We start from the raw sequence: 21,968 nt of genomic DNA, 5'->3' as shown, positions 1-21,968 counted from the left end.
CAATGGACGATCCACACAACGACGAGGTCTTGAGTCATGCCGAGTTCTGGGACGGACGGTATTCCGTGGCGGTGAAGGAAGGTGCTGAGGCGAAGACTGAGAGTACAAAAACAGCGCCAACCGACGAGCCAACACACGAGTGGTTCCGCTCCTACAGCGACCTCGAGCCGTTTTTGGCCAACGTGCTGTTTGGCCGGCCAAGATGTCGACCGGCCGACAATCCCAGTGTCCTGCACCTCGGGTGTGGTGATAGTGTACGCCGCTGTGTCCATTGCACATCGATTGCTCCTAGGTTTGCTTCAGAATGCTAACTGTGCCCAGGTCATCCCTGCTGAACTCGAGACGCGCGGCTACCGCAACCAGCTCTGCGTCGACTTCTCGTCGACGGTGATCCAGCTGATGACGGCGCGGTACGCGGGCCGGTCCATGCGGTGGCAGCAGATGGATGTGCGCCACATGACCGACGTGCCCTCGGCGTCCGTCCACGTCTGCTTCGACAAGGGCACGCTCGATGCCATGATCCACGGCAGCCCGTGGAGCCCGCCGGACGATGTGCTGGACAACACGGGCCGCTACTTGCGGGAGGTGTACCGCGTGCTGGCAGACGAGGGCGTGTTTGTGTACGTGACGTTCCGGCAGCCGCACTTTATCCGGCCCCTCTTTGACAAGAGTCTGCAGGGCGACGACGGCAAAGCGTGGAGCATGGAGCTAGAGATTCTAGGCGGCACAGAAGGGACGTTCAACTATTATGGCTGGGTCATAATGAAAGGGAAGTCGAGTCAATAAGAGCAGAGCAGCGGCGAATCAATAAATTGTTTGTCGTCTCTAAAAATAAAAGAAAAACGAAAACGAAAAAAACATTGGCCATCTACAACAACGATTGGAGATGGTCCAGGCTAGTAATAAGGTCGGCCATGGCAGCATCGGCCGAGACCAAAATTTCTGTTTTTATTTCCCGGGCCCGGGCTAGTACATTTTCTCTTTCGACGTTTCCGACGATGCCTCGCCACTCCTGCATGGCCGAGGCGGCGTACCCAGTGATTGCGCGTCTCTCGTTGCCCGGTGCTGTTTCCAGCACACGGACAAGGTCGGTCGCCAGGCGTGTTGATTGCTTCGCCCAGAGAATTGCCACCGAGAGGGCCTCGGCCGGGTCCGCGCGAGTGGGAGTGGGCTGCGCAACCACGGCTTTCGCCATGGCTACGGGCCTCTATCCTAGCTCCAAGACCCTCTTTTCTCTTCACGGCGCTTCCGGTTGTCTTGGTGGTGACGGCACAAGTGGGACGTCATGATCACGGTCGAGCAGTGGCAGACCCAGGTCTAGATACGAGTCAGAGTTTGTCAGTATGGACTCCTTACTCACGTTTTATGGTCGGATGAAGAACAGGTACCTGTCACCGGATGGAAGAATATCTGCGCCCTTGATCTTGGACGAATTCATCAAGAAGGAGCACGTGTTGGCTGAAAACGTCACCTCCCCCGGATTGAAGGAAGCATTGTTTGAGAAGGATATTATTAAACGGTGGGATGAAGTTACGTTGAGACGTGTAAATAGATGTAAGAATGATGTTGACGCAGATGTAAACAGGAGAATTTGAGAGCGATGTAATAAACAGGACATGATGTGTGTGGCAAAAGGATGTCGAATGATGAGACACCAGAATTGGACATCATGTGCACGGCCTTGTTCCATTGTTTGTTTACGCGTCAGTGTCGTACGGCCTCAGAGGAAAGCGCGACCAATGCTTCGCGTTGGGAAGGAGCAATGGGCATGCGTGGAAGGTGCATTCGGTCTTGCCAGCCCATGGATGTGGTCCTTCCTGATTGGGGCGTACACTGTTAGAATAATAACAGACGATAGAAGGAAGAATGATGCATTGAGGCAAAAAGTATTGGAAGAATCTAGCCATCGTAACAATGTGTATTGATATCGTCGTATAGAATGGGCAGAGGACATGCTTGAATACGTGACTGGAAATCGGTTCTCACTTTGAATTGAGAGCGTTACTCAAAATAGAGGTAAAGAAGTATAAGATGAAATATCTTTGGAATGGGGGAATAATATATAAATATATAAAAACGTACAAAGGTCAGTAATAAATATTCGAAACGAATCAAAAACAGGAAAAGGGAAAAGAAAATATTCTGTTTTGTAGAAATAAAAATAAAATAAAATCATAAAGGCAAGAGAGCATTCGACTAATCAAGAAGTTGGCGAGCTGCTGAACCACTTCATCTAAAGCAAGGGGACATGCAATTTCTTCTACAAAGTAAGTTTACGAATACAGGTTGACATACAGTACGACAGCTGTCGTGAGACAGGGACCCGACATGCGACCAGGCTCAGCTTTGCGGTTGCGCTCTGTAGAGCGGAACATAGTTAGACCGATTTATACCTATACCTACACGACAGCCTTGGACGTTTTGTGATGCTTCTGTTCGAACACGTCTGCTTTCTCGCTCACTCGCAATTGATGGACTCGAACTCTTCGAGCTGGATGGCTCTGCCGAGTGCAAAATGGACCTCCTTTGATCCCTGGAACTATGGGGGGATGAAGGAGCGACTCGAAGAGTTTATCGCAAAGCTTGACACTGCTGTTTTGGTGGACCATGCGCAGCAGATTCTCGTACAAGCCGTGACACTCAGCAAACCCTTCTCAGCGGGACAATATTGGATTTGCTTTGAGCTTGTTGCCAAAGACAAACGTCTCGTCATTGCACGGGTCCGCCTACCACGACATCCTGACACGCCTTTGGCACTCAGCGACGAGGATGAACAGTACGCCATTGGCTGCGAAGTGGCGACGATGAACTATGTCAGAAAGCATCTTCCAGACGTCAAGATTCCCACAGTATACGCCTACGAACCCGCTGGGTCGCAGTTGGCCTCTGCTCTCGGTGCCCCGTACATGCTTATTGAAGGCTTCTACGGGAACACACTCCAGGATGTCGAGTTTGACATGTGCGATCTTCCTGTCAGTGCCTCGCTCTCATACTTTCCTATGTGTCTCCTTTGTTTGCTAACGACGATACGCCCAGGTTCGTACTCAAGAACACATCATCACACAGTGGACTCGCGTACAAGCTGAGATTGCTACTCTGTCATTCTCCTGCATCGGCTCCATTTCGTCTATTAGTAAAGGTGATGGAGAAGAACCCAGCTTGGGCAAACTGGCAGCAGCACCCTTGGACGGGCTAGACAACGCCGGACCGTTCTCAAGTACGGCTGCATACTTCAAAGCCATCGCCGACTCCACAGTCAACAGGGAACAGCACGAGAGCAGTCGTCGTCCTCCTGGCGGCCGTCTCTCCTGGTCCGCATTGGGCGCCTATGTGTTTCACGACATTGTATACAACACGTCCGTCTACCCAGACATGGAGGGCGAACGCTTCCCTCTCAACCACATGGATCTCGGCACCCAAAACATTCTCGTGGACAGCGCGTTCAACTTTGTCGCCGTCATCGACTGGGAGTTTGCCCAATCGGCTCCCTGGGCCGTCAACCACTACCCAATGCCCTTCCCGCTGCTCGACTCGGACGCGGAGATCCAGGCCATCTTGGCCGACCCGACGCATCTGGCCTACGAAAACATGTCGAGACAGGAGGCGGCGCGGGAAATGTATGTGAAAGGATTTCGCGCCGCAGAGACGGCACTTCAGGAACAAGGCCGGACGCTGGCCGGCGGCTCCTTTGCAGACGTCTTGGACAGTCCTTCGTCGCGCATCTACGCATGCTTTACGCGTCTGGGACGGATGACCAGTGCCGATCAAGGCTTGGTGCAGGAGATGGTACGGCTTGCATTTGGTTTCGACAGGGAAAAGACAAAGGTTTACCTGCACGATCTCGAAACGAAGGTTTTCGCAGAGGGAACGTCCATACAGAAAATTCATGAAACAGACCTGGAGGAGACATGTGTTTTTTGTGTGGCAATGACATAATGAATACAATTTTTTGAAAGAATATACAACTTGAAAAGAACGAGAAAACGACGCAAATAAATGACCTAATAATAATAAAAACCAAGAAAAAAAAGGTCCTACCACAACGAGAGACGATGAGGTTTGTGAGGTGGTCATCTGAAGCTGGTTGTGAGAGACTGTTCAGCGGAGCAGTTCACTGGCGCCCCTTTACACTGAGCAATTCACTAACACCCACAAAATATGAGCTATGATCTGGGGATCTTATAGTGGAGCAGCAGCAAACAAGAGCTGCTTCAGCTGTCAGGCGCTAAGTCGCTACATAGACATGAGGTCCTTCCCTGTCGGGATTTGGTCGGATCATTAATTTTCCACCGCTTTTTTCTGCCGCTCTCTAGCAACAACCGCATCGCGTGCAGTCTTTGACCTCATCTGGCGAACGAGGCGACAACATATACACGACGACCACCTCCACAGCGACCCAATTGAGACGACAGCGCTCGTCCCAGGTCTTTTCTATTCATAACTCGCTCCGACGACACCCCGACCACCCCACAATGGCCGCACCATCGGCGCTTTCTGCCCTGCCGGGCCGTCTCCTGGCCTCCTTCACAAACTGCCTCACATTATTGCGGCCAACAACAGCACCACACATCACAGCCTCCACCTCCGCCTCCACCTCCACCTCCACCGCCCGCCCATTTTCGTCCTCGACGCCGCGCCCGGCCGGCCCCCCACCGGGCGCCGCCTTCCACGGCGGGCAGCCCATGCGCCGGTCTAAGCGCCACCAGGTCGACCGCGACCCCAAGATCAAGATCCTCGACAAGGCCCTGTACAAGCTCAAGTTTGTGCCGCCGCCGCTGCGCATGGGCCGCAACCGCTACCTGCGGCACTGGACGATCCACCGGGCGTGGCTGCTGTTCCGGCGGCAGCAGCGGGAGGCGCGCGAGCGGGAGCTGATGCAGCAGTACCAGAGCATGGCGAATGCGTGCGAGGCGCTGCGGACGATGCGCGGGCCGGGCCTGCGGGACGAGGGGTACCTGTACCGGGTGGCGATGGAGAAGAAGGGGGTGTACCGGCACGGGGGCGTGCCCATTGAGTATGCGCGGATGCAGACGGAGACGCCGGCGCGGGAGGCATGGAACCACGACTGGAAGCGGTAGAGAGCAAACAGCGAGCGATCGACCGGTGAGAGCAACAACTTGCACGTACTGTACATTAGCATGACAATCAATAGACTACCATTGGATCAACAGTTTTGGATGTAACACGACGAAAATGGCTTGGCGGCACGGTATGGCAAACACCAGCTTATGTGAGCCTATGAGAAAGTGACGCTACATAGTCGAGATGACAAGGCACGAATGCGACCAGTTCCTTTCTGAGAACACCAAGCAGCACGTGCCAATAGTTTAGGCATCAGAGTGGTACAAGATGGCATTATATAAAGGAAGGGAAGAAAAGAAAAGGGAAGCAAGAACATTAGCTTGGTTGATGCCAGTCGTGGGAGGCTCGTTACAGAGTAAGTAGAAAAGTCAAACAGAAAACTGAAAAGGAAACAGACAGGAAAAAGACGGCTGATACAAAGTAGCGTTGACAATGTCATAATGCACAACAAAAAGAAAACAAACGTCTTTCGAGCCCAGCAAATTTTTGTTCCGTAGGGGCCTGCTATGAGCATTACAGAGAGAAGGACGAGACAGACCAGAAGGAAAAAGAAAAAGACAAAAGGAAAAGAGACGGCTTTATCAAAACGCCCACACCTCGCTTGTTCAGCTGCTTTTTCTCGCTCGCTTTGTCCCTTTGCCCGTTTTGCCCAGCTCATTCACCCTTTCGCCCATGCTCACGTTTTTCAACCATCTCCCGTCTCTCCTTTGTCATCCTCCTTTTTGGACCTCTCCCCACCATTTGGTTCGTGTCCTCGTTCGGACAATGGTAGGGGTGCTCGGTATATTAGTACAAGGTCTGGTTTGTATCGTCGTAGCGCTGGTGTAGTGTGATGTAGTATGGTGACGTTTGTATGTGGTGCAGTCTGTGTGCAGTCTAGGTGCAGGAGGATCGTCTGGTGTATGTTGATAAGAGGTCGTAACGAGTGGTCGCGACGCAATGTATATGTCGCAGTGGTAGTGGCGGCAGCAAGTGATGGTAGTGGTGGTGTGAAAGCGTCGTCGCATGTATATGTACAGTGGCGTCGGGGCGCTTGACATGGCGTTACGATTCGGTGGTGGCGGTGGTGATAATGAACAGCCGCCTTCGGCAACGGGGTCGGCGGAAGAATCCGGGATCAGAGCCGTCTATAAGATGACACAGCAGCCGCCGCCCTCGCTCCGGTCAAACGTCAGCAGGGCGGCCCGCGTGGCCGCCTCAAAGACGTCGTCGACGCCCTCGCCCGACAAGCTCGAGCACTCCAGGTACTTGCGCGCGCCAATCTCCTTGGCCGCCGACTCGCCTTCGTGCTTGGTGACGAACCGCAGGCTCTTTTTGCGCATCTCCTCGACGGCCAGCGGGTCCTCCCGCAGGTCCTTTTTGAGGGCCACCAGGATAATGGGCACGCCGGGGCACCGCTCCGTGGCCTCTTCGATCCACTTGTGCTTGACGTTGTCGAGCGAGTCAGGGGTGTCGACCGAGAAGCCAATGAGGATCACATGGGCCTTGGCGTAGGCCAGCGGCCGTAACCGCTCGTAGTCTTCCTGGCCGGCCGTGTCCCACAAGGCGAGCTGGACGTTGCGGCCCTCGACGCGGCAGTCGGTCACGTAGTTTTCAAAGACGGTCGGGATGTAGTGGGTGGGGAAGTAGCCGAGTGTGAAGACGCTCAGCAGGGACGTCTTGCCGCAGGCGCCATCGCCAATGATGACGAGTTTCCTGGATGTGTTAGAGCGTGCGTGGGTGACAACAATGGCAGATGGCGGATGGCAGAGGGGACAAAGTTAGGCTGCCTACCTGCGGATGACATCCCGCGCGGCGCCGGTGCTCGCCATGACACGCTGTTTTGTCGCCGCGAGACGTGCCGCGATGTCGACCGGGTCAGACGGCCGGGCTAGACAGAGACAAGAACAGGCGGAAGCCGGAACGGAGGCCGGGAGGTGTTGGATGCCCCCTGCTCGCGGAGCTCGTCAAGCGTGTAGGAAGAGTGTCGCCGGCGAAGTCGATGGGGTATGGCGAGCTCAGAGGCTGAGAGGCCGACGTGCACAATGCCGGGGCACTCGGGTGTTGCGGCCAATCGACGTCTGATAAACGATGGGGCGTGGTTTCTGGGTGGTGGGCGTTGGGGGCGGGATGTGATGGGCGGACTTTGGTGTGAATGGGACAGGGGGAAGCGGACAAGGCCGTGGCCGAGGAATTGTTGCTGGTCGGATTGTCGAGATGTCGTGGGAAATGAGTTGGGGAGAGAAAGATGAAAGTAGGAGTCGAGGACGAGAGGGCAGAAGTAGTAAAGAGGAAGGGACGAAAAGAAAACGAAGACAAGACGAAAGGCGAAGGACGAAAGACGAAAAGAGGAGGGACTAATGAGCGGGCACCAAGCGATCCGGCCAGGGCGTTTTTGGACCTGGGCGGGGAAGGAGGGAAAGGAGGGCGTATCTTTACCGGTATCGTACAGAAGTACAGCGGCGTGGTGGTGGTGTATTGGTGGTGTGGTGGGCGTCGTGAGCCCCGTTTGGTTGGCCCCAGTCGAACGGTCCTTCCCCAAACGAGACGAAAGATGCCCTGCTGGGCAGGCAACCGGCCGGGATTAGGTAACTGGCCAAGTCTGTACGCATTAATTCGCCGTAAAGCGCCTGGGGCTGCAGTGTGCTCGACGCAGTGAGATATCGAACTGGCGACGAATGGGCGAGAAACATGCCGCTGCGGTTCCAAGCGGCCTCGCCGTGGTATGACAGACTCACTCGTGCGGCTGGCTGCAGCAGTGTCGAGCGTGTTTACGCGAGAACAATGCCATTGCAGGGACAAGGATGCAGTACAGAAGTACGGAGTATTACCGAATACTGACTTAGTGGCTGGCGCCCAACGCCAGCGAAATACAGGGGATTCAGGGGATACAGGGTACAGAGGCTACAGGGTACAGAGGCGACAGGCTATACAGGGAGTCGACGTAGGGGACAGAAGCAGAACGAGAACAATCGATGAAAGAATCAAACATGAACGGATGGAGAGGAACTTTACTAGAAATACGTAAAAATATAACAATACAACAATGTAGAAAAGTATAAAATGTACAATAAAATCAAAATAAAGGCATCATGGATCATGGATCTGCCTTGGCAGCAGAGGCCGCGACGATGCACTCGGAATGGGCGTATTGTTGTTCTTTTCCATCTTGTCTCTTCTCCTTTTTTTGTTCCTTTTATTTATTTGAATTTTCTGCTTCGTTTCCCGTTTCTTGTCATGGTTCACCAGGCTGCAGATATCCGGCTTGCTTTCAACGTTACTACCAATACGGTCACGCCGTACTTTGTTCATGTTTCGTTACCTGTAACGTTCATTTTCTCGTTTCTGATTTCATATTTTCTACAACGGATGCCGCCCTCTTCCTACTCGTATTCCTCGACCCGCCGCAAAACCAGTCACTCGTGGAGGCTGTGCAGGATGGGGCCGTTTCGGCTTGCTAAGATATATTTCTGTTTTTCCCAATTGGGCTTACGAGTGCAGAAGTACACAGACAAAACGTCGTCCTCCATTCTTTGAAAATTCAATAGACACGGGAAAGCAGGGACAGACAGCCAGCAAACGCAATACGACCGACGGCAGCAGCAGCACACTGCTCGTTTTCCTGACCGAGTCAAGATCTTAAGGCGTACTCCCCACTTGTTTGGCAGTCCTAGCCGAGCGGATGCGTTCACAGGCACAAGGTAATTACAGCGCAGGGAGCATTATCCATACAAGAAAAGCACACAGAAGGATGCAACGACATACTGGCGGCGTGTGAGTGGCCAGGCCAGGCCAACGGCTTTTAGGACTTCTGCCTTCCTTGCCTGCATGTGCGCGCAGTGGACGAAACGGTTACTGTACATTCGTCTGTACGTCTGTACTCCCTCTCCGTACATTGTGCACTTGTGCATACGACGGACAGCAGCGCTATTGCAGCCGTAGCGGAGGACGAGAGCAACGTAAACGATGCAGCACAAGCAAGCCGGGGCCAACAAGGCAGCCGTGTCGAGTCATTTGTCGAGACCTTTGACATAACCCATTGAGGCCACCCATGGCACGGCGCGGCTACGACGACGGCGGACACCCCTGTCAGGCCAAGCCGGCGGCTACGAAGAAAAGGTGGAGTGATAAGACGTACAATTGCGAGTGCGTCACCTTTGACGCATCGTAATGAATGCTCATAAGATGTGGTGACGGCTTTGGGACTTGAAGCTGTGGGAAGCCATCTTCACAGCAAAGCGCTCCTGCCTCAAATGCGATCGAGACATAGTGTTCAGTAAACAGATCTAAACAGATCTAAACAGATCTAAACAGATCTAAACAGAAATGGCAGGTGCTGGTCCAGCCCTTACCGAGATTTCCAGGAAGGCGCGCTCCGTCGGCCTCACTAATCGTGGACAGCGCCGGCAGTGTGTCGAAGCTCTGCAGCCTTTGCCATTGTTTGCATTCTAAATTCGCCCAAGCCCTTAGACGAACAAAGAGCTTCCCGTGCTGCTATGACCTTTGTAAACACAAGTATGTTGTACTATGTAAATGGCAAACCATCGACTCCAAGCGCACGCCCAGTGTTGAAAGTTGCCAGCCAGACCACGTGACTTCACCGCTGTCGCCACATTGTACCCACCCACGCGCCACAACGCCCAAAAGTACCTCCACGGAACCTCACCCTGTTCCTTCTGCCGAAGCCCTCTCGCCCACTGTAGCTGCTCTTTCCCGCCAAACTGCCCACTGTGCGTGCCGGACCAAACGACCAATCCGCACCAAACCCCAAACGACCTAACAGCGCCAAAGTGACCCAAGGGCCAAACGACGTCTCCTCTCTGTCTCTTCACCACCACTCCGACAATATCGTCACATCCACCTCAGCCTCACCCACCCCCGACACCCGCACACGACAAGACAGCGACTGTACCCGTTCCAATTGCACGTACACTCGCACCTGTTGCCGGAACGACCGACGAGTGCGCACTGGGCGGCCACTGCGTCTCGTCATTTCTGCATTCCTTCGTTTCTACTCACGCCCCGCCGGACCGGCGAAAGAACCAGGACCATCGGCCCGGCGCCCTGAGCGACGTCGACCTCGCACGCGGTGCTGTACGATTGTGAGTTTCTGCACGGCATCTGGGGGCGACGGCCTTGCGTCGTCCCTTGCCTGGCCTGGCTTCCCCCCGAACTGCAGCACGACCACAGCCCCACAAACGCATTCTCTGTCGGCACCTCTTCGGCTCGCGGACACGCCTCTCGCGTGACACCCCCAGTCGTTCACCAGGCTCCATGTTGCTGACCCTCGACTGGCTAGATTTGATCGCTGCGACCTTTCGACCTTGTACCCTCGTTTTTCAGTTTTCCTTCGACCGCTATCTCGTCCTCCTTTCCCCATGTGTCTGGGCACTGGATCGTCTCGTTGACCAGAAAGAATGAAAGGCAACCGCCGGAACCACCCGCCACCGCCCCCGTCGGCCAGCGGTGCAGCAGCAGCAGCAGCAGCACCGGCAGTGGCGGCAGCGACAGAAGCGACGACAGCCAACGGCGCCCTGCCGTCACCGACCTCTCCGTCCGCCAAAGGCACTGCCAAGTACACCAACAAGGATGGCTCCAAGTTTATCACCGTCCCCAAGATTGGCAGCCCCGGGTCGCCAACGCCATCAACCGATGCCACTGCAACTGCACCGCCGCTGCCAGCCCTCTCTCCGACGCGACCTTCTCCCGAAGCGACTTCGACCGACATGGCGGCCACGGCGTCGCAGGACGCTGCGGCCGCGCCGACGGCCGGCAACCGCAAAAAGGCCAAGCGAAGGGCCAAGGCGGCGGCACGAAAAGCCGAAGAGGACAGCGCGGCGGCCGCAGGGACAGTGTCCGGCGTGTCGTCCTCACCCCCACATCCAGCACCGCCAAACGGCACCAACGGCGTGTACACCATAGACCTGGGCGACAAGCCGACGACCGGCTCGACACCAAAAGCGACACTGGCCCACCACGAAGCCGGTGACAGCGACGACGAGGGCGACGACCACCACTACGGATCGACGACGGCGGCAACAGACGCGCCGCCGACGTCTGTGCAGGCGGAGGGCACGGCGAGCAAATCGAAAAAGTCCAAGAAAAAGAAGAAGAAGAAGAAGGACAATGCGGCGACCGGAGGCGATGCCCCCGCCAATCTGCAGCTTCAGCATCCACACCAGCAACACCACGATCCGTACCGTGCACCGCCGCCAGCAAAGCAGCAGCAACAGCAGCCGCGGCCGTCGGCATCGTCCAAGGAAAAGATTTGGAACACCAACTCGCAAGAGGAGCGCCAGCGGATCAAGGAGTTCTGGCTGGACCTGAGCGAGGACGAGCGCAAGTCGCTGGTCAAGGTCGAAAAGGACACGGTCCTCAAGAAGATGAAGGAGCAGCAGAAGATGACGTGCAGCTGCCACTTTTGCGGCCGTAAGAGGACCGCGATCGAGGAGGAGCTCGAGGGCCTGTACGACTCGTACTACGAAGAGCTTGAGCAGTTTGCCAACGACCCGGCTGGCCAGCAGCAGCAGCAGCAGCAACGACAGCCACTACAAAATGGCGGCCGACCGCCGGCGCTGACGGCCAGCGACAGTCGCTCTGGGCACGGCCACTCGAACGGCCGCGACGCCGCCCACCCGCCTGCCCACGCACACAGCCACGCGCACCACCACCAACACCATCACCCCGGACATCGTTCCGGCTCGGCCTCGGGTCGTAGTCACAAGCCGTCGCGCGGCCGCATCGTACGGCACGGTGACGACGAGGGTGTGGACGACGATGACGTGGACGAGGCGTACGCGGACGAAGAGGAGGACGACGGCGACGAAGAAGGGGACTACGAAGAGGAGGACGACGAGAGCGACGAGGACGACGACCTCGATGACCCGGACGAGGTAGACGACGACGAGGACGACGAGGACGAAGACGACGAAGAAGACATCCCGCCCGACGAGATCCACCGCGACTACGCCAACGACTTTTTCAATTTCGGCAACTCGCTGCAAGTGCACGGCGGCATCCTGACCGTCGCCGACGACCTGCTCAAGAACGACGGCCGCAAGTTTATCGAGATGATGGAGCAGCTCGCCGAGCGACGTATGGCGCGCGAGGAGGATGCGAAAGATCAATACGCGGGCGGCGTCGGCGGCGTCGGCGGCGTCGGCGGCCGCGGTGTCGGTGTCAGTGTCGGCGGTGCGAGCGGCTATGGCCCGCCTGGCATAAACGGCGGCGCCTACGGCCACAACCACCACCTTGCTTCCGAGGAAGAGGACTACGGGCCCGAAGACGAGGACGACGAGGACTACGGCAGCGAGGACGAGGAGTACGACGAAGAAGAGGTCATATTTGTTAGTAGAGCCAAGGACTGCCCGTGTGGGGGTTCCAAGGGTCCCAAGGACCCCAAGGACCATGGTTTATCTGTTTGGGTGCTAACGAACGTCGGTAGGACACCATGACGGAGGAGCAGCGCATGGAGGAGGGCCGCCGCATGTTCCAAATCTTCGCCGCGCGCATGTTTGAGCAGCGTGTGTTGACGGCGTACCGCGAAAAGGTGTCGAAAGAACGCCAGCAGCGCCTGTTTGACGAGATTGACGAGGACAATGCGCGCCAGCAGAAGCGCGACGAGAAGCGCGCCAAGGACGCGCAGAAGCGCAAAGACAAGGCGGCGCAGAAGAAGAAGGCCCTGGCCGACGAGAAGGCGCGCAAAGAAGCCGAGCGCGAGGCCGAGCTGGCAGCGCGCCGCGCCGAAGAGGCGCGCCGCGACGACGAGCAGAAGCGCAAGGCCGAAGAGAAGCGCAAGAAGCGCGAGGCGCAGCGCAGGGCCGAGGAGGAGGAGCGCCTGCGCAAAGAGGCCGAGCGCCTGCGCCGCATCAACGAGCAAAAGGACCAGGAGCGCCGGGCGCGCGAGGCCAAGGAGCGCGACAAGAAGCTCAAGGAAGAGGCGCGGCAGCGCGACCGGGAAGACCAGGAGCGGCGCGAGCGCGAGAGCCGCGAGCGCAAGGAGAAGCAGGAGCGCGACAAGCGCGAGAAGGAGGCGCGGGCGCGGGCCAACGAGGCACGCGAGCGGCAGCGCCAGGAAGAACGGGCGGCCCAGAGAGCGGCGCCGTCGGGCTCGGGCTCGGGCCCAGCGCAGACGAGAGCCCCCGTCCCCGTCGTGCCCGTCGCCACCGCCACCGCCACCGCCACGCCGACAGGACCGTCCGTCACACTTCCGAAGCGCCCGTCGTCGGACCAGAGCCAAAGCCAAAAGGCGCCCGTCCCCGTCCCCGTTCCCGTCCCCGTCCCGGCCCTACCGCTTGCCAACCAAGCCGCCCACTCGCCGCAGCCGACGACCGCCACGCCCGTCACGCTACCCCAGAAGGCGCCGACGCCCATGCGGCCCAAGACAGGACAAGCAGGACAAGCAGGACAAGCAGGACAGGCAGTCGGGAGTGCCGCCGGCAGTGGGAGCAGCATTGCCGGCTCGAGCTCGCGTGCCGCCTCTCTGTCTGGGTCTGGTGGTGGTGGTGGTGGCCCTGGCAGCCAGAGCCAGAACGCGTCGCCCAACCCCATGACGCCCGTGCAGTCGAGCGCCCATGCCGGGTGGTCGGGCGCCGGCCTCTTTGGCCAGCACACGTTGTCGGGTGGTGGCGCGTCCTTCTTCCCGACGTCGCCTCTGTCCGGGATCGCACGTCCTCTGTCTGTTTCCCAGCAGCAGCCGCAGCAGCATCACCAACAACAGCACATGGGTCTGGGACTGGCTGGTGCGCCGGGCTCGCCGACCATGATGCCGTTTGGCCTCGGCAGCGGCGGCGGCGGACAGCCGCCCGTCACGCTGCCTCCCGGCTTTGGCAGCCAGCCGGGCCTGCACTACGGCGGCGTTGGCAGCAGCGGCTTCCGCAGCGTCACGGGTCCGCCGGGCATGCTCCCGATGCTTTCGTCGTCGTCGTCGGCGTCGTCATCGGCCGTCAACAGCATCGGTCGCGCCGGCGGCGGCTTTGGCCCCATGGTTCCACCGCCGCCGCCGCTTGGGTTTCCTGGACTTGCCAACAACAACATGGGCACGGATGGGTCGGTGGTGACGCCGATTGGTTCGCTGCCGACGGACGGCGGCCACCACACGCACTCGCGGCAGGCATCCATTGGCGGTAGCGGCAGCGGTGGCGGCTTTGACACGGGCTCGTCGCCGGGCGGCAGCGGTCTCGCGTCGCTCCCGACTGGCCGGCCCGCGCCCATTGGCCGGCCCGGCAGCACGGTGCACGGCCAGCGTGCGGGCGCGATCGGGTCGTCGCCGTCGACAGACAGCGGCGACAAGACGGATCCGGGCGGCCCCGCTGGCACTCACACCCACACCCACCACCACGACGAAGACCGACTGGGCTCCCGCGCGCTGCTCGACGACTCCGACGTTGGCCTGGAGGGCGGGTTCGCATCGATGCGGTCCCACCACCACCTGCCGCTGCAGCATGCACGGCCGTCGTTTGGTCCAGGCCCGGCCCCCGGTCCTGGTCCTGGTCCTGGTCCTGGTCCCGGTGTCGACCTGACATCGCCGTTCATGTCGCCATCCTCTGTCTGGGCGCCCCTGCCTGGCCAGCCCGGCCAACCAGGCCAACCGCAACACCCTCAACATGCGCAGCAACAGCAGCAGCAACACCTCCAACACCTCCAGCAGCAGCACCACCACCACCTGGCTATGGGCGGCAGTGCATTCCCGCCACCCCAGGGTGCGTTTGGTGGTGGCATGGGCGCCCCGCCTGGCATGGTGGCACCACCCGGCATGGTGGGACCGCCCGGGATGGTGGGCCCGCCTGGCTGGGGCCTGCCGATGCCGATGGCGATGCCCGCGCCGAGCGCGCTGGGCAGCTCGTTTGGGGCGCTGCCGCACCACGGCGGGAGTTTGGGGCGGTCCACACAGGGCCGGTCCGTGACGTTGCGGCAGCTGCTGTGCCGGGCGTGCAAGGAGCTCGCCGCGGAGGCTGCTGACGCTGACACTGACGCCAAGGACGAGGAGGCCGGCGAAGCGGCCGACGAGGCGGAGGGCGATGAGAAAGGTGAGGGAGAGAAGCCGACCAAGACGACAAAGGCGACGGACGCGGCCCGCAACGCCACCGACGCCCCCGACACCAACGCCTTCCTCCCCATGGACCGCGTCAAGGCCCGCGTCGGCGCGCTGGCCACGCACTTCTTGCCGGGGCCGGCCGTCCAGGACAGCGAGCTCGACCTGCTGTACGACACCGAGGGCAACAGCAAGAACGGCGGCGGCAACTTTGAGGTGCAGCGCGGCACGCCCGCCCACCACCGCGGCGGCAGCGGCGGCGCTGCGTCGCCGCTCGCGCTGGCCGACGGCGCCGTCACGGGCATCCGGTGGGTGCCGGACGCGCAGGGGCTGCTGCAGCGGTTTGGAAGCGGGAGTGCGGCTGGTGGTGGTGGTGGTGGTGGCGACGCGGGCTTTGGCAGTTTCCCGACGGGCAACGGCTTCGGCGGGTTCGGCGGCGGCGGCGGCGGCGGTGGTCTGGGCGGGATTGGCAGCATTGGCTGTTTCGGCAGCGGCCACGGCGGCATCGGCGGCGTCGGTGGCGGGCTGGGTGGCATCGGCAGCTTTAACGGCGCTGACGCGAACCACGGCACGGCGCCCATTGGTGCGTCCTCTGCGACCGGGCCTCGCTAGGTTTCTGTGGGAGCTGCCACGACCTCATCACGACCTCGCCACCACCTTGCCATTGGCCTGTGCCTCTGCATCCGAGTCTCCGAGTCGACCATGTTCGAGGGACGTCGAACTGGGACAGCACCGCAGACAAGAGACAGCAAGAGGGAGAGCGGGTCGGTGAGGACTTGCTGCACCCTTTTTGGTGTCTCTCCTCTGGTTTGTCTGTTCTGGCGAGACGCAGACAATCCCTGGGGCCATCCGGAGGGCGATGGCCTCTATTTTGTTTTCGGACGAGTGTGTACTGTGCCGTGTTTTGCATTTCTTTTATTCTTGTTCTTCAACCTTTTTAGTGTTTTTTTTTCTTGTTTTTATCTCCTGTCTCTCTCTACCGCTGTATTTGCCTTTCTACCGTTTACGAGACATCGTCTTTCATGTTGTCTCTTCATCTTTGTCTGTCCCTTGCTTCCGGAAGATGTCTCGTCCAGGTCGTGGTGAGACGGTCTACGAACGGGCGTTTTTTGAGATGCAGTGGGAAGCATAGAGACAGAAAGCTACTCAATCAAGCAATAGGAAGGAATTGTTCTCGAGCCGAGGTCACGTCTTTGCGTGTCGATGTGTGTGATGTGTGTGATGTGTGATTATGAAGTCAACCTAGCCCACTACGCCCGGAGCCCTATAAGTCACTGGACAGCGGCCATGTTTCAGTACATTGTAGTGGGGAGCCTGGTGGGTGTAAATCCTTCCCCCAAAATACAGCCTGTGCATCCCAGTAAAAGCACTGCACTTACGCCGTATTAGTGCCTTACGGCCTGGTTCGATCGCAGGTACTCGTAGCATCCACAGCGCAACGTCATGGTCGATGATACGTCTTTCTTTTTGCTTTTGTTGCTTTCCTATTACCATTGCTGCATCCTACGTGACGCTATTGCATGTTCATGCTCCAGCAGGCCATACACCGGGGACAGCAGTCAACTCAAAATAGAACAGAGGCTGTCTAGTCAGAGACGCAAAAGCCAAAGAAAGTTGTCTCTTTTCACATCGAGCAGCCGTTTACTCAGGTAATGGATGTGCTGTACCGGTTTACCACTTGCTCAGCGCGGCCATGTCGGCGTCTTTGTGGAACATGCTGCTCTCATATACACAGCGTGGGAAGAACAGAGGCAACTCGTGTCCGATGCGCCCTGCAAAGCCAAAGTCGATGAGAACGATACGGCCCGTCTTGTCCTGCATGAAGTTGCTCGGCTGCACATCGCCGTGGCTAAAGCCTGCGGCGTGGAGCTGCTGCAACGCCGCCGTGGCATCGTCTTTTCGTGTCGCGAAATCGACCACCGGCAGCTTGATGAGCTCCTCCATGCGGAAGCCACAAAGCACGCCGCCGTCCACAATGGGCTCCGGATCCATGCGGACAACGGGCAGATCCAAGCCTCTGTCCACGAGGTCCATGAGGCGGCAGAGGACGGCGAATTCGTGCTGCAGGATACGCCGTGCCTGGTCGTCTGGATGGGCCAGCTTGACCATTGGAAACGCCGGGCACCGGCTTGTGCTGTGCCGCCGTATCGACGCATACGAGCCAAAGTCGACGAGTGTCGAAGCCTTCCATAGAGACGTCATTTCGGGGCTCTGTGGTAGGCGGGCTGCGACTGCGCCAGCATCTGCATCTGCGGCGAAGCGAGGGAACTGCGAGAAGTCGGGATATTGCTGCTTGCCGCGCCAGGTCACTTTGTAGGGAGCGCCTCTGTAGTCGACAATGCACCGGTACGAATCACGGCATTCGGTCCCCAGTGGAGGCGTAATCGGTAGTGCTTCCGCTTCTACTGCGTCTCCCTCGCGTCGACTGCCGCCTCGGCTTGTCGATGTTTGCGAGGATTCCCGATCGGAGGCGGCGGCGGTTGAGGTGCCTTGGAGGTCCGCACAGGCCGTCTCGGCGTAGTCTTCAACCGCATGGTCGTCCAAAAGGGTCTTGGACTCGTCTCTGGCCGGCATGGTTGTCTGTGTTACCTATATTTTTATAAATGGTAATACGTTAACAATAGTAGGCTATCACGGCTTTTAAAACTTACCCGTTATCACAACGCCTTATATCTTAAAGGCCCCCGTACCCTTACTCGTACCCAACGTATACGACGGTAGTAACGACAACGCCGTAAGGATACACGGTGACCTCGATAACGAGTTACGAGCGGAATACACCTTAAATCCATTTTTCGGCCTTTAATTTAAGTGGGATAGGTTACTCGTCGAGAATAAAAGAAACGATACCTTGTCTTTATAAATATATTAAAGTAGAGTAAATATACGACTTAAATAAAGGTAGTTATATAAAAAGACTAAAGTATTACTATTAGATTAAAAGAACGACGTGTAATTAAATAAGTTTATATAGTTATATAGTAATTTACCGTACTTTTCTTTTCCGTCGTTTAATTTTTATTAATAATAGTTAATATAACGATTTAATTTAATTTAATTTAATTTATTTAATCGTTTATTATAAGTAATTATAAAATAAGTTTTTATAATAAATTAGTTAATAAAAAGTATTAGTTTCAAGAACGAAGGTAAGTGTATATTATAATAAAGATTAATTCTTACTTTTTTTTCCCGGTAAAAAAAAAAGAGTCCTTTTATTTAAAAAGAAAGGTTTTTTATTAACGTAACGTTAACGTATAATTAAAGACTAGTTATACTACGTTTTATTATATAAGTTTAATTACTTAATTCGTAACCTTTAATTACGAATCGGTTATAATAATTATCCTTTTTTTTTAATAAATTAAGTTTTAATTCTTTTTACGACTTCTTTTAATCTCTTTACTTTTACCCGGGTAAAAAGTATCGGAAGTTATAACTAGTCTTTTAATTATATACGACGGTCCGTTAATTCGTATACGAGTTACTTTATAATCTTTTATATTATATAATAGTCCGGTCCGTCGGTTATCGACGTAATACGAGGTTTAAAAGTATTAAATACGTTTAAACTATTTATCGTTAAACGTTAATATTTAAATAAATATTCTCGTTTTCGGTTAAATACCGTTTAACGTCGTCGTTTTTGTAAAGTATATTAATAATTATATAATAAATAAATAACGACGAGTATTTACGGGTTATTTTCACTCGAAACGTTTATTTATAAATATCGTTCTTTTTTTACGTATAAATATAAAGTAAGTTATTTAATTAAGTTTTATTATAACTCGTTTTTACCCTTTTTACTTTTTACCCGTTTTTAACTTAACGAACGTTTTTTAAGTAAATTATCTTTTACTCGTAAAAGAATCGTAACTCGTTTTTTTTCCCTTTTTCTTTTAATACTTTATAATATTATCGATTATTTATCGTTTATAAGTCGTTAATCGAACTTTTTTAATAACTTTTTTTTATTCGTTAATATATTATAATTTATTCGTTTAAAAGTCGTTTTTAATTAAATTATTTTTTATTATATTTTTCGAAATACTTAAACGTTATAAATATAACGAAGATAAGTCTTTAAACGATATTATAATAAGAATTTCGTAGTCTTCCTTTTTTATCTCCCCGTTTTTACGTAATAATATAAGTAATTTAAGTTTAACCGTTTAACGTTTATCGATTATATTAAACCGTATATTTATTTAACGTATTATAAACTCGTTTCGTCGTTCGTTTACTCTTTTTTATATTAATTAACTCGTAGTATCGGAGGTTAAAGAACGTGTCCGTATTCGTATTATCGTTTAATATATCGATATTAATTCGTTTATAAGTCGTTCGATAATCGTTAAACTTTTTTAATTTTAGTTTAATATATTACGGTTTATTTAATAAGTAGTTTTACCGTTTATAAAAGAATTTTAACTACGTTTATTCTTTTCGGGTTTATCGTTTAACTCGTTTATAATTTCGTTTATTCCGTTTTTTAAGGTTACTTTTTTTACGTTTCGTTTTTAAGTTATAAATCTTTTAAACTCGAACCGTTTTTAACCGTTTAATAATCTTACGTTTTATAACGTAATTATAAACCTTTTAAGTATTAATCGTTTTTAACCCGTTATAACTCCCGTTTTTTTTACGACTCGACCGTATATTATTAACGATATTACTTCCGTTTCTTTTATAATATAAATCTCGTTTACGGTTTTTTAACGTTTTATTTACGAAACGTCGGACCGTAATACTTTTAACGATATATACTTAAACGAGAATAGTAATATAATAAATAATAAATCCGACGACGAGTCGTTAAGGATTTAAAATAACGACGACCCCGAGTCGGAGTTTATTACCGACCTTTAAGTTTATACGTATATTACTTGTCTTTTTAATACGGTTAATAACTTTTAAAACGTTAACCTTTATTAAACTTTACGTTACGTATATAAAGTAACGACGAGATATTAATAATATTATTATAATCGATTCGTAACCAAAGGTTACGAATTAGGTGACTAGACTTATATAATAAGGTACGGGGTGGTTAATCCTTAACTATACGTTAACGTTACGTTAGTAAAAAACCTTTCTCTTTAAATAAAAGGACTCCCTTCTTCCCTTTAAAAAAAAAGGGTAAGAATTAGTCTTTATTATAATACACACCTACCTTCACCCTCGAAACTAATACTTTTCATTAACTAATCTATTATAAAGACCTATCCTACAATCACTTATAACAAATATAAAGTTTATTATTATTTTTACGAAAAGGTTTTTATATTATTTATAAAAAACGTTCGTATCGTTTTTCGTATTATTATTAAAGTAATCGACCTTTCGTTAAAGTTAAACGAAGAAACGTTTTTAACTTTATTATATATTATAAACGAATTTATATACCGGTTAATAGTATTTATATAAAGTTATAAAAAAGTTTACCGGTTAATTATTAACTTTAATAAAACGGTAAATCGAGTTATTTATAAAGGAATCGTAATAAAGTCGTAAGTTATTCGTAACCGTATCTTTTTTATTATTAATAATAATAAGTCGAACCCCGAACGGTTTTACTTACGACTCGGACCCGGAGATCTTTTATATTAAAAGTAGTTAAAGGATCGTCGTATCTTTTTTAACTTAATCGGTCGGAACGTAATTAAAAAGGGTTTTTCTTTCATTTATATAAAACGTCGTAAACGTCGTTTTAACCCCTCTCTTTTTTAAAACGTTTTCGTCGTATATCGTTCGTTTATCTTTATTAAATCGTATTAAGTATTAATAATAGTTTTTTTTCGAGTTAAACGTTACGAGTGTATAGTTAAGTCGTTTACGTACCGAGTCGTTCTTTATATTCTTTTAATTAAGTAAACGCTTTTAATATATAACGTTTATATATCGTTATAAAGTCGTTATTTAAATCTTTTTTTATTAAGTAGGCGTTTTTAATACGCGTCGTACTTACGTTTTACCGTAAAGTCGTTAACCGAATTTAAATAGTAATTTTATAAATTTACTTTTTTTTTCGTAAAGTAATTTTTTTATATTTTTTTTTATAATCTTAAATAACCTTTTTAATATATTTTATATCCTTTTTAAACACTTACTAGTTATATTTTACGAGTTATTTTACTTATTTTACTAAATAATAGACCTTTTTATTACGTTTCGTTTTATTTTTAATTACTTTTACCTTTTATTCCTTTTAGTTTTTTTCGAGTATAAGTAACGGTATCTTTTTTACCGGTTCTTTTTTTTAAGACTTTTAAGGTTTTAATAAAAAGACCGAGAATATATTATAAATATAGTTATATACTTATAATAACGTTAGTTTATATACTTATAAGTTAATTTCTTTAATAACCTTAAAAGGTTTAATAAATTTCGGTATTATTTTCTTTTTAATTACTTATAATTTAAGATTTTACGTTAATAATACGACGAGATCTTTTACTTTAAAAGTTTTTAATTAATACTTTTTATTATAATATTTTTTATACGTTTTTTACGTTTTTCTTTAATAATTCTTTACTTTTTTTTAAAGGTATAAATTTTCTCGATTTTATTTATAATAACTAGTACCCCTTTTTCGTAAACGTCAGTCTCGACGTTAATATATATATTTAAATTATATCCGTATAATATATTAAAAGGTATAACCTTAGTAGTTACGTTAATAGTATTATTAGTCGTAAACTTTACGTTTTATAAAAGTAACGGTTAATTCAACTACTCGTCGTTAAAGAATATTTTTAAATAATATTTTAAAGTTTAGTTTATACGTTTAATTTATTTATCGGTTTAAAGGTGGTATATTATTAAAAGCCTTTAACGAATTAATAACGTTATATATATTTTTAACTAAAAT

At 51.8% G+C, this 21,968-nt stretch overlaps 6 protein-coding genes across 6 annotated transcripts; 4 read left to right on the top strand and 2 right to left on the bottom strand.

Moving 5' to 3' along the window:
- Positions 1-2: 2 nt before the first annotated feature.
- SPBR_05262 (uncharacterized protein) lies at positions 3-786 on the top strand (the record flags this gene model as incomplete). Its single annotated transcript, XM_040763539.1, has 2 exons — positions 3-254; positions 322-786. 2 exons carry the CDS (start codon positions 3-5, stop codon positions 784-786), a joined length of 717 nt encoding a protein of 238 aa, XP_040615114.1.
- Positions 787-2,471: 1,685 nt separating this feature from the next.
- Positions 2,472-3,936, top strand: SPBR_04974 (uncharacterized protein; the record flags this gene model as incomplete). Its single annotated transcript, XM_040763251.1, has 2 exons — positions 2,472-2,959; positions 3,159-3,936. The coding sequence occupies 2 exons, from the start codon at positions 2,472-2,474 to the stop codon at positions 3,934-3,936; spliced, it is 1,266 nt and encodes a 421-aa protein (XP_040615113.1).
- Positions 3,937-4,472: 536 nt separating this feature from the next.
- On the top strand, positions 4,473-5,078 carry SPBR_05332 (uncharacterized protein; the record flags this gene model as incomplete). Its single annotated transcript, XM_040763609.1, has 1 exon — positions 4,473-5,078. The coding sequence occupies one exon, from the start codon at positions 4,473-4,475 to the stop codon at positions 5,076-5,078; it is 606 nt and encodes a 201-aa protein (XP_040615112.1).
- Positions 5,079-6,209: 1,131 nt separating this feature from the next.
- On the bottom strand, positions 6,210-6,893 carry SPBR_05304 (Rho family, other; the record flags this gene model as incomplete). The annotated part of the gene is made up of 2 exons (XM_040763581.1): positions 6,210-6,777; positions 6,856-6,893. 2 exons carry the CDS (start codon positions 6,891-6,893, stop codon positions 6,210-6,212), a joined length of 606 nt encoding a protein of 201 aa, XP_040615111.1.
- A 3,585-nt stretch (positions 6,894-10,478) lies between these two features.
- SPBR_04545 (uncharacterized protein) lies at positions 10,479-15,706 on the top strand (the record flags this gene model as incomplete). Its single annotated transcript, XM_040762822.1, has 2 exons — positions 10,479-12,407; positions 12,506-15,706. The coding sequence occupies 2 exons, from the start codon at positions 10,479-10,481 to the stop codon at positions 15,704-15,706; spliced, it is 5,130 nt and encodes a 1,709-aa protein (XP_040615110.1).
- Positions 15,707-16,765: 1,059 nt separating this feature from the next.
- On the bottom strand, positions 16,766-17,668 carry SPBR_05211 (uncharacterized protein; the record flags this gene model as incomplete). Its single annotated transcript, XM_040763488.1, has 1 exon — positions 16,766-17,668. The coding sequence occupies one exon, from the start codon at positions 17,666-17,668 to the stop codon at positions 16,766-16,768; it is 903 nt and encodes a 300-aa protein (XP_040615109.1).
- Between the last annotated feature and the right edge of the window lie 4,300 nt (positions 17,669-21,968).

Source organism: Sporothrix brasiliensis (assembly GCF_000820605.1).
Source record: "Sporothrix brasiliensis 5110 chromosome Unknown Cont21, whole genome shotgun sequence".
NCBI classification, from domain to species: Eukaryota; Fungi; Ascomycota; class Sordariomycetes; order Ophiostomatales; family Ophiostomataceae; genus Sporothrix; species Sporothrix brasiliensis.
This window is presented reverse-complemented; position numbering and strand designations above follow the sequence as displayed.